The sequence below is a fragment of the Apus apus genome, chromosome 6, assembly GCF_020740795.1.
Source record: "Apus apus isolate bApuApu2 chromosome 6, bApuApu2.pri.cur, whole genome shotgun sequence".
Classification (NCBI taxonomy): Eukaryota; Metazoa; Chordata; class Aves; order Apodiformes; family Apodidae; genus Apus; species Apus apus.
Window position 1 is genome coordinate 38,125,064 of NC_067287.1, and position 12,012 is coordinate 38,137,075.

At 49.2% G+C, this 12,012-nt stretch overlaps 1 protein-coding gene across 1 annotated transcript in view; it reads left to right on the plus strand.

Moving 5' to 3' along the window:
• Positions 1 to 338: 338 nt before the first annotated feature.
• Positions 339 to 12,012, plus strand: part of TWIST2 (twist family bHLH transcription factor 2) — a 34,959-nt gene continuing 23,285 nt past the window's right edge. The window contains exon 1 of the mRNA XM_051623857.1: positions 339 to 999. Coding sequence (XP_051479817.1) covers positions 480 to 962 — 483 coding nt within the window. The 5' untranslated portion in view covers positions 339 to 479 and the 3' untranslated portion in view covers positions 963 to 999. The remainder of the gene's footprint in view (positions 1,000 to 12,012) is intronic.

The window sequence follows — 12,012 nt, forward strand, 5'->3', positions numbered from 1 at the left end:
TAAAACTGTGAAAGTTTAGCAGGGGAAAAGCTTTCCTCCCACTGACCTGGCCGGCCAATCAGAAGGGAGCCCCGCACCTCCCTCACTTCTGACAACTATTTAGCAACTGAGCTCAGCTAAAGTTTCCAAAAAGTTAGAATAACTTCCTCTCTCCAAGACCTCACAATTTTTTTTTTAATTTTTTTTTTTTTTTTCTTTGCACACAACCCCGCTCCTTGAAATAAGAGCCCTTCAAGCAACCTGGAAAACGTTTGGTCAGCAAAAAAAAAAAAAAAAAAAAAAAAAGAGAGAGAGAGAGAGAGAGAGAGAGAGAGAGAGAAGGGGGGAAGAAAAAAAGAAAAAAGCAAAAAAAAAAAAGCCCTCCTGTTTTTCCAAAGGATCTGTCTCAGGAATTTAAAGCACATTTAAGACACACACACACACTCACATAACATAAGGAGGGGGGGAAAGTCTCTTCCCCTCCCCTTCTTGCAGAAAGCATGGAAGAAAGCTCCAGTTCTCCTGTTTCCCCTGTGGATAGCTTGGGGACCAGTGAAGAGGAGCTGGAAAGGCAGCCAAAGCGATTTGGCAGGAAGAGAAGATACAGTAAGAAGTCCAGCGAAGATGGCAGCCCCAACCCAGGGAAGAGGGGGAAAAAATCCAGTCCCAGCTCCCAATCTTATGAAGAACTGCAGAGCCAGCGGATCCTGGCCAACGTCAGAGAGAGGCAGAGGACTCAGTCACTCAACGAAGCTTTTGCCGCCTTGAGGAAAATCATCCCCACTTTGCCCTCGGACAAACTCAGTAAAATCCAGACCCTCAAGCTGGCAGCACGGTATATAGACTTCCTCTACCAGGTGCTACAGAGCGACGAGATGGACAGTAAGATGACGAGCTGCAGTTACGTGGCTCACGAGAGGCTGAGTTATGCCTTCTCCGTATGGAGGATGGAGGGAGCCTGGTCCATGTCAGCCTCCCACTAGCCACCGCCCGGGCCAGGCCAGCCCAGCTGCCGAAGGGGTAGGTACCCGTTTCTCTTCTCCTAGATGATGCTCTTGTGTCCTCTGTGGGATGGGGGTCCTGTGGCTTCCTCTTTTGGGGAAGCTTTTGGCTTGGTCCTGTGCGGGGAGAGGTGGCACGGCTTGGTTGGGGCTCAAGGGTGCTGCTGGGCGAGGGGTTTGGGGTCACTGACCTGGACGTGAGACGGGCAGTGTAGATGTGTCTAGCCCCCTCCTGCTTCCCCATGCCAGAGAAAATTAAAAAACCTTCCAGGCAGACAAAAAAAAAAAAAAATCAGATATGCCCCATTTTTTGAAAGAAATGGGCATGTTTCTATGCTGTAAGGATGGGGGAGCTGAGAAGGGACCAGCACCCAGAGCTGGGTCGGGGGGGAAAACCATCGTTGCATGAGATTTCCCAGAAAGTGCTGCTTCAGGGAAAGGTTTTAAGCAAGGAAAAGGCAATTCGTACAACAGGCTGACAAGGGGATCTGAAACAGCTGCTGCTGCTCCTCTCCTCGGGCAGCTACACCCAAAAAACCCAGCAGCAAGCCATCGGCTCCTGAGGCAGCCGCGTCCTTTCCCAGCTTGGGGGGACCAAGGGGTCCCCAGGACAAGTTGGCCCCAGGTTGCGTTTCTCTTAAAACAGAAACGAGCAGCAGATGTCGGCTGCAACCCCGGGCTGTGCCCCTTCCCTCCCCTCACACCATTAAAAAAAAAAACACAACAAAGATAGAAGAAACTTTTGCCACATTTTCAGATTCGTGCAGTTTCCCTTCCCCAAAGCGCCGGTAAAGCAAAGGCTGGTGGTGTTAGATGGAGTTTCTTATTTACTCTCATCACTAAACCCTTCCCTCACCCTTCTCTGCTAGCAGAAAGCTACTTCCTCTGAAGTTGCCTTTTTAATATTTGGGGAATAAACAGTAAAAAAGGAGAAGGGGGGGTGGAAGGACCTTAATAACACCCTCATCTCCAGCTAATTAAGCGGAGCAGCTCTGCACTGTGTCAGCTGGAGTTTGTGTACGGCCGGTTGCTCCCTGGGGCTCAGTACATAAAGCAGAACCCATTTTGCCCAGAAAATGTTGGAAAGGGAAATTTGTGTGTGTGTGTGTGTTTCCCCTCACCCTCCTCACCCCGTGTAACGTCGCTCGTGATGCAAAATGAAATAATTTCATCACGCGGAGAATCGGCTCCTTAAAGATGAAAGTTTATCCCAGCCCATTGGCCAGGCTGTTTTGAAGAGGCAAATCCAACTTTGTTGGAGGAGCTCATTTTAAAACAAACCAAAAATCACAGAACCTTGATGCAACTACAGGGCTTTGGAAAAAAAAAAACAAACAACAAAACACCACAACAAAAAACACACAACCCAAAAAATCTTCAACCAGGCCCTGCTAGTGATGTAAAACACAGACTTAAAACCATGTTAGAAACCACTTCAACGTGCATGTTTTGCTTGCCTCCTGGAAGTTTGCAATTAGGGTTCCCAGATGGTTTTCTGGAGAAGTTTCCCCCCCCCCAAATTATTAGGCTGTTCAAAAATGGGTCCCTCCATCCATTGCCCCAGTTGCCTGTTGTTTAGTTTCGTCTCAAAAGGCAAACGCCACCGCGGTGGGTTTTATGGCTATTGCTGGTGTTGCTGTTTTTTGCATTCTGTGCCCTAAATCCAACCTCAAACAAGTTGAGTTGCTTTGAAAAAAAAAAGAAAAAGGGTAAACCCTCTGTTTGTTAACCAGAAAGCTTTTTCCCCTTCCCATCTGGCTAAAAAAGCTGCAGCAAATAGATAGAAAAAAACCAAAACCAAACCCAGCACAAAACATCACACGCAAAAAAACCCAGGCTTCTTGTCAGAAACAGATGTAAAATGTCCCAAACACATATTTCTTCAGCAGTTTAGATTGGCTGAATAGTAAAGTGCTGGGATGGAACAATGCATTGATTCTGTTGTTTCCCAAATGATGTCCTGCCATCAGCCAACACGGTTTTAAAGACTATTATCTAACGTACAACCTCCTGCCGCGCGGCAGCAAAACCTGCTTCTTTTTTTTCTTTTAAAAAGCCCATTTCAAAAAAATCAAAAAAACCTGTTGGAGTTATCACTAGCCTTGCTTTGATGAGGTGGGGTCTATATGGCAATGCTCAGGTTGTCCCCACACTTGGGGCTGTGTGGAAAAACCTTAACGTAGAGACAAACCCCGACGCCTTTTCGGTTTGGTTCGGAGCGCTCCGGTGTCTTTGCCGTGACCTGGCGTCCAGCCTGGTGGTCGGAGGTGGCTTTTTGCTCTGCCTTTGTGCCCCCTGCAGAGGAAGGTGGCCTGTCCCCAAGCCCCCAGGACCTTCCCCTCCCCCTGGGTCTCTCCTTTCCGCGCGTGTGCTCGCACACGAGTGCGGTTGAACTGTTGAAAACGCTGTTGACAAATGGCCTGGTGTGGTGCGGTGTCAGATTCGATCGTTTATGGTGACAGAAATCATGTCTGCCAGCAAAAAAAAAACCAAAACACCAAAAAAAAAGAAATTAAAAGGATGAGACCCTCAAGAAACCCTCCAAAACGGGCAGACTTTGCTGGGTGGCGTGTCACGGGCTTCTGCGTGGGTTTGTCCTGGCTGGAGGAGTTTTTATTCATAACAGGGGAGCTGCTTGTGCTGTCTCAATGGCAATAACAACCAACCTTAAAGAAGTAGGGATCTGACTTTGGGATCAGCTCCTGCTTTTCTTCGGGAGCAGACTTTGGGTGAGCACGGAGGGCTGAGCTCCTTTCAGGCTGGCTTGCTGCAGCCAGCTTCCCTTTGCCCCGGGTTTTGGGGAGAGGTAGGCAAGGAAAGGTTTTCTCCTTGGAGGAACAGTCCTTCCCCCCTTGGCTGCATAAAGAAAACCAGAGGAGCTCGTTGATTAGAAAATCAGAGCTTTGGGAACTGGTAAAATGCCACCTGGCCTCAGCCAACGCCCGCAGGTCACCGCCGCCGGCTCCTCTGGCCTCGAGAGGTTTTTCCTGTTCTGCTCCGTGTAATTGCAGGCAACTAACTCCGATAGTTTTGGGAGAAGCAGGCACAGCTTTGCACCTCCAATAGTGCAAAGGGATGCTCCAACAGGAACACCGAGCTGAGCCTTCCTCCCCCGCAAAATCTCTGCCTCCTCATCGCCGGCACCTGCGCCCCTTCCCTTGCAGCCACCTCCCTCTTTTCCCCTCAGTGTGTTCAAGATGCTCTAAACAGCAAAAAAGTCAGGGGAAAAAAGAAAATATGTTTCTGGCTATTCTGTCCAGTAGGAAAAATACCATCCAACTGGGATGTCAGGAGGACCAGCAACGTGTAAAGGACGACGTAGCCGTAACCCTCCTCCCAGTAAGACCAGTCTGCCAGTAACCCCCTTATTCCCACTTGCCACAGCAGGGCTTGGGATGAACCCTTTGCCTCCACTGGGCTTCCACGGGCACTAACGACACCTTTCCCACCACTTTTGTCCTGGAAAAGCAGTGTGCAACGTGTTCTTGTGATGTGCAGTCCTCTTCCCATTGCCCCTTCAGGCTTCCAGGGCTGTTTCCAGCACAAAACACCAGCATCCTATTTCATTTTGTCCTTAAAGAAGCAAACAGATCTTATCTCTGCTGGCCCTGGGAACAACCTAATTCTATACTTTATGAGAGCAGTACAGTTAACTGGGGGTGTCGTGACACTGGAATTAAGCCCTTTTTGTCCCCAAAGCCCCATTTTTTTAAAAACGCATCCTTAGAAAAATATAAATACGTTTCCTTGACAGGAAGGATTGTAAAGTTTGGTATTTATATTAATAGGCTTGTAGCAGAGGAGGGGGGGGGTGTGTTGTTGGTGGTTCATCTTAGTGCATTTAAAAGCCCAGCAAAAAGCATTTTAGATCTTCTGTTTATGTTCGTGTCTTTTCTTGGGAGAGGATAAATCTGTTACACTGCGGACACCGAATACGCTGCAGCCGGGCAGAAAACTCTCAGGCTGGGAGATCTTGGAATGGGAGAGTGGAAGGAAAACACTCTGGAGAAGGAGACATGCTAAAGACAAGTCTGCTAGATGGGTATAAACTAGTTATCCATCCTAAAGAGCTAGAGATATGCACAGAGGAGGGAAAATGCAGGATCAAAACTGGAAGACCCCTCAGAAGGGCAGCACAAGCGGGTTGTTACTTAATCTGCTGGGGCCAGGGCTGTGGTAAAAAGTCCCTTTCAGGAGAAGGGTCATTAAGGCAGCAGTCAAGGCATACATTTCAGCTAAGTAGACCTAATTTGTCTCCAAATTAGTCATCCTCACACCCAGTCATCTGCGTGGAGTCACTCTAATTTTAAGAGCACACAGAGCATCCTCATTAAAACAAAGGGGAAGATCGCGACGCTTCTCCTCTGCAGCTCCCTCCACATTCCTCCCTGCAGTGCTTTTTTGGGGCATATTTCACAGTTACAGGTAGTGGTGATAAATTAACTTTGGAGATCACAGCAGCCTCTTACAGAGCGGGGACAGATCCTGTAACCACCGCTGCAATCTTTCAGGGACATTTCTTGTCACTCTTTCCCCCAAGCCATCTAATTATTTTTATAGCTGCAGCTCCGAGAATCATTTCCATGTGGTTCAGCACGACTTTGAAATCTCCAAGCCTGAAATCTCCTGAATTTATGTCTTGCTGGAGAGCCGTAGGAACAGTTTGATGAGGCCGTGAACATGTAAGGGAACTCCACCACAACCCCCAGCACAAAACTTAAGCAGGGAATTACAGCTGCTGGGGGGGGGGAAAAGAACACATTTTGGGGAGCTTCCCCCCCACCTCCAGGCTTTGCAGGATATTAGAAAGGTGAGGGGGAAAAAGCTGATTAAAATAACATGTTTGCCATGAAAAACAAGCTGGGCCAGATCATCAGCTGGCTCTGAGCAACCTGGCTGCTCCCTGGAGCTGCCGAACCCATCAGACATCCCTGTGGGTTGTTCTAAGGGACTTCATGCTAGACACTACCACCTGGGTTTACTTCTCAGGCACATTTGGAAGTGAGGAAAACCAAGAAATCCTGCAGCTGGATACTAGCAGCCTCGTGCTAATTAATTATTAGTTCTCAAGAATTAAAACAGTAGAAATATTTGCCGAGGGGGGGGGGAGAACACCAAAACACCAACTCTAGGCACCCCAGCAGTTAATTAGATTTGTACTTGTAGAAGATGACCACTCAGCAACAGCAACTAATCATAGACAAACAACAAATTAAGTCAGCCAGCCAATAAATCAAAGCAAGGCAGCCCCTGGTACCCATCTCTTTAACCACTTCCACACCAGACCCAGTCAGCGGCAGCTGGGCTGCCCAGCCCATGCTGGGGCACAGCCACCAGGCCACCTCCTGCAACACCCCTGTCCTTCTCCTGGCCAGGGGAACCAGATGAAGCAGCAGAAAGGTTCTCCTCCCTCGGCTGGGCTCTTTGTTAGGCTCTGCTCATCCTCTCTGGCCCTTGCATTTTCTTTGTGTGCCTGTTGACAGGCAGGCAAGGTGGGGACTGGGGCTCTGGTAGCTCTTTGAGATGTGCTTCTCCTGCATTAAAGCAGAGGACCTCCCTTTGAATTTTTTCCGTGGTCTGTCACCCTTACAGTCCAAGGCTTTCAGCTTTCAGCAGTAAGGAAGGTTTTCCTTTAGGCAGGGGGAAAAAAAGAATTAAAAATGAGGCTTTCTGCCCCAAAAATGAGTCGTCGCATCACGAGAAGCAGCAGCAGGAACCTGGAGACACGGGCAGGTCTCTGGAGGAGGGTGAACACAGGACAGGTAGGCTGCTGGCACCACACAAATGTGAAATAAGCCACAACAACTGCTCAGCCCTCTTGCTAACAGAGGAGTTCAAGGAGGCCATTAGACCCCTGATCATTTTTGGGGGGGGGAGGCAGAACAATATTTGGATTTAATTCTCTGCGCTGAACCCAGACGGCACAAACGCTTTCCCAAACCAGCAGCCAGTGGGTGCTTGTCAGGGCACCCACTTCCCTCCTGACCCCAACTGGGTACCCCCAGACCTCTCCCAGGGCTTCCTTTGTGAGCTTTCACACCATGTGGAGTTATTTTATTGCTCCTGCATTTCAACAACGGATGGGAGTCAGGCAGACCCAGTCTTGTGCAGCTTGTCAAAGGGACCAGGCATCAAAAGTGAAAATAGCCCTTCTATCCTGCACAGTGAGCTGGAAATGAGCTCTAGTCCCTCTTCCTCCCATATTCTCCTCTCTTAACGTTTAACCAATAAAGTTAAACAAGAGGAAAGGGGGGGGGGGAGCAAAAAAAGACAGATGTCTACTGGTTCAGCTTGATATATATTTACTGGAAAAGGTCCAGTAAGCCTGTACTAGCTTTAATTGAATTCCTAATAAGATAGTTTTGCCTTTTAAACTGCCACCCCCAAGAAGCAGAGCTTTACTGTTTCCTTAAGAGATATTAGACCTGCCAAACACACATTTTAAAATGTAGGAATTAGGTTTCAGATTAATTTAGCCACCAAAAGTTGTCACGCAGTAATTTATGTGACGATGCCTTTGGTTTAAGCTCTTCAGGCCCCTTTTAAAAATCATGTGTTTGTGCTTAAATGTCAATAAACTTAATTGCTCAGCTAAGAGAGATGTGGGGGGATAACAGTTGTACTGAGGCTCCTGCTAAAAAAAAAAAACCAACCAAACAAAAAAAACCAACAACATAAAAACATCAGCTTATCCAGCTTGGGAAATTCAGATGGAGCCAGGATTGGGCTTTCAGGCAGAAAACAGCATTTTGGGTGGCTGGGGGATCCCCCAGCACGTCTGTATCTAATGGTCCCAGCACTGAGCTCTCTAATAAAACGAATCTGCACCTTTAAGACTGACCCTCATGGCATAGTAGAAGAAATTCCAGCAAGGAAATGCTGAAGGAAAGTGGGGAAACGCAGTTTCGTTGCTGGTCCTCTGCATTTCCTCACTTTCCTTTCAACATCTGAGCAGCCCCAGCCCCTACGTGGGCATTCAGATTCCCATTTCCTGGTGGAAAATGCTGCTGCAGGCAAAGCTGTACACACGGCATGGCCCAGGAGGAGCCCCAGCATCCCTGGTGCTGCCCACCCCGAGCACAGTTTTATCATCCCCAGCAGGACCATGGTTCGATGAGGGACTCCCAGCAAAAAAATCATCCAGGGCACAATCAAAATGTTAATCAAAAGGAGTTTTGGATGAGGAAAATGGCTTTTTTTTTGGGGAGTGTCAAAACTCCCCGGCTGTTTTGCCTGCTTCCCACCAGGATGCCCAGCATCACCTCCACGCCACGACCACTCCAGCTTGCATCCCTCAGCACCTTCTCTAAATTCTTGTGAGCTTAAGTCTTTCCTCCCCCCCACAAATGACACAGAAGGTGGCCCAGCAGACTGAGGCACCCTAGGGATCCGTGGGTGCCACAGCACGGGGTGGGTGGCAGGGACTGAGCCTGTGCAAGAGCATCCACATGAAGCCAGAGAGTTTCCAGCTACGGCAGAGCTTCTGGGAACACCATGGAAACTTCCCAGTAAGATCCTGGGGCATAAAACTACATGTTAAAAGAAGGCCAGATGAAGTGATACCATTAAAAAAAATTAAATCTATGCCTACAACATATTAATGTGGATTTTTACGCGTTAGATAGGATGGCTACTCTGTATCTTTGGAGGAAATTTGTCCTTTTGCCTGATGAGCCCAGAAAACTGCAAACATCAGCGATGCCTTTTTGCTGCCCCTGGTTCAGGCACAGCCCTGCAACCTCCACACTCCGAGCTCTCCTCCAGCTTGGTGGGGTTCTATGCACTGAACAAGCAGGTCTTTTGCAAGAGGTTTTTCATCCTTGGCCACCAGAAGGGCTGCTTAATAGATCCCTGTTATTACCAGCACCAAATAATCTCTATTTTATACCGCATGCGTCTGAAATGTCTGTTGTTGGAGGGGAGCTGCTTTCTCACCACCTTCCCGCTAGAGAAGTGAAAAATGTGTCGGGCTTTGGTGCTAAGCACCAGGTTCTGAACTGTTCAAACCCCAGTTTGTGCCTCAAGAGCAGGGGAAGAGATCAGAGTACCCCTTGGAAATTTTAAAACCAGGCAACCTAACGATCAACGTTTATTGCCATAACTCAAAGCACAGAGGAATAACTCACCCCTGTTTTACACGTCCGTGCTGGGGAAAACGGTGCTGGAAAGCACCACAGAAAGACCCTGTCACCCCAAAAATATAATTACAGGTCCTCCAGGGCCAATGCCATGTGTCCCGAGGGCTGGGGATACAGGATAGCATTTCCAGCTGTGAATTGGGAGGTCAAAACGCACCGATTTTCAATAGAACTGAGTTAGTCTGAACACTCTGAAGCTGTTATTTTGTAACCCAGGCAGTACTTTCACTCTCAGTGGGTGGCAAAAGGTAAATATTTTAAAGTGGTTGAGGAGCCTGAGGGAAACGGACACAGCTTGGAAAACTGTAGCTATTTTAGCCGTGAATTATGTCAGGGAAAAAAAAGAAAAAAGAAGATTTAAAAATGCCTGGCTTTAAAAGCAAGTCGTCAAACGTGTGCTTCCCTCTTTTCATACTGGTTTATTGTTCTCATATGTCATAACTGGCCCGTTTTCTGCTGCAATGGGAAAGGCTTTCAGGCACACCGCGGAACGCCTGAGCAGGTACGGCTGCGAATCCCAAGCACGTTTATTAGACCTGCCCCCTCGTCCCTGCTCCTGTGGGAAATAAACCTGTTTAGAGCAGGTTTGGAGCCATTTCCCAAAGCCATCATCTCCAATCGGTGCTGATGCATTTTCAGTTCCCCAATGCCATTTTCCTCCCCCCCCCCCTTCATCTTTCCTTTAAATGCCGCCACACAAGTTCTCTGCGCCGCTCGCTCTGCCTCTCAGCTCCTCTTTGCTTTCGGGCACAGGCTGAAAATTGCACACGGGGCCAAAATATTTCACAACGAGGGGCTTTGGGGTCATTTCTGCCACGGCACACCAGCAGACCCAGCCTGACAAAGGAACCTGGGAGAACCCCAGGAGAGCCAATTCCATGCAAGCTTCCCCGCTGCATCCAAACACACAGCTCATCCGTGCAGTACCCTGTGCTGGGCAACCCCAGTAGATGTCCACCTTAACTCTGTGTCTTCAACAAGTCCTCCAGACTGCACCTTCCCTATGCAAAAAGGGTGGTTGCCCTTGGGGCTGCCAGGAGCTCTGGAGAAGATAAAGCTGTAGAAAGTCACACAGTGGGTTCTGCAGCAGCGCTGGCAGCAAGCATGGGGCAAGCTCCTAGGGACAGGGTGGTGGCAATCACACCCTGGATGGTCCTTTTTCATGGGACAAGGCCAGCACAGCCCACATGTGCTAGGGAACTTAAGGATCAACACTGCCATAGTGGATGCAAAGAGGGAGAGGAAAGCTTCCTGGACCTCTTACAAAGACCCCAAGCCAGGACTCACTGCCTAAAGATTTGCAAGGTTGCTGGGACTATTCAGGGATGGGTGTTTTGAGTTGCTCCACTGTGCTTTGTAGGTGCAAACACGGCTGGTGAGGCCTTTAATCTTGGTGTGTTCCCCCCCCAGCACCTCACATGAGCCCTCCTGACTGTGGGTTCTCCACCTGAGCCCTCCTGACTGTGGGTTCTCCACCTGAGCCCTCCTGACTGTGGGTTCTCCACCTGAGCCCTCCTGACTGTGGGTTCTCCACCTCCCTGGCTGTCAGCAACACAGCACCACAGAGGGATGAAGCACCATCAGGCTTTACCCCTGCAGGTCCAGGCTGGAGCTGAGAGGCAGATGAGGTTGTTCCTCTCGTTTTCTTAGGAAGAGAATAAATTAAAGGGGGAAAAAAAAAAAATAAAATAGGAAGAACAGCATTTGGCAGCAAGCAGAGGGTGGGGATCCCTGCCAAGGCCTGGACAGCTGTACCTTCTTCACTAGCAAGTTGTGTGATCAGCAAGGGCTGTGCTGGAAGCCAAGAGGAGTTACCATAGCTGCCACATTGCATTTGGCTGATCCTCCCTCTGGGAGACACCTTCAAGAAACAAACCCACCCTAACAGCTACGCCAGCCCCTCACGCTCCACCGTGCATCAGAGGAAAACTATGGGTGACCTCTCGGGGTTCCTGCTTTGCCTTGGGTTTGTTTTTTTTCAGCCCCCCCCCCCTTTCCCCTGCCTGCACCCCCCCTCCCCCCCCAAATCTCCAGCGTTTCTGATCCAAGCCGAGGAGACGAGGGAGGAGGAGAGGAGTTTACAGAGCTGTTTTTCCACTCCCCGCAGCCCGACTCGCACACAACGAGGCCGCCTGCCCCTCCCATGAGCAGCCCTGGACCTTCCCAACAGCTTGAAATAACCCAGGAAATTGTGCAAAAAAAAAAAAAAAAAACCCACACCACCAAAAAAACAAACCAAAACAACACAACCCCAACAACAAACCCCCCGGGGTCCCATCCCACCCGGCTGGAGGCACGCACAGCTCAGCAGCCAGGACCAACCCTGGGCCCTTGCAGTGTAAATCTTGAAGCTCTTGCTTGGTGGGGCCTTAAATAAAACAACAGCGGAAGGGAAGGGACACGTCAGGAGGAGGGAGGGAGATGGGATGAGCCTGGAGGAGCTCTGAGGAGCACGGACGGGCTGCGCCCAGCTGGCAGCAGATAGCCACCAGCAACAGCCCTGCCAGTCCCAGGCAACCTCTGCAAAGCTGGTAATGCAACTAAAGGCCCTCAGATTTCTTTTGAAATGGAAAGTTTTTCATCCTTTTCCCAGAGAGGCCTTTCCAGGTGTTATCCCTGCTCTCTCTGCCCCCCTACATGACAGCCAAGCACTCCCCAGGCTTTGAGATTGATTTTTAAGCTTATCAATGAAACAGCCTCCTGACCTTCAAAGCCTTTTTCCATATGTCCTGCCACCTGTATTCTTCTTGCCATTATAAGGCTCATTTTCCTTGAAAAACATCTCCAAAAGGTACTTCCAAAGAGCTGTGCTTGCTGCAAAGCCATACGGAGATACCCACTCCCCAAACTCTTGCCCAGACATCCTGATGATGCACAGACGTATTGAGCAGCTC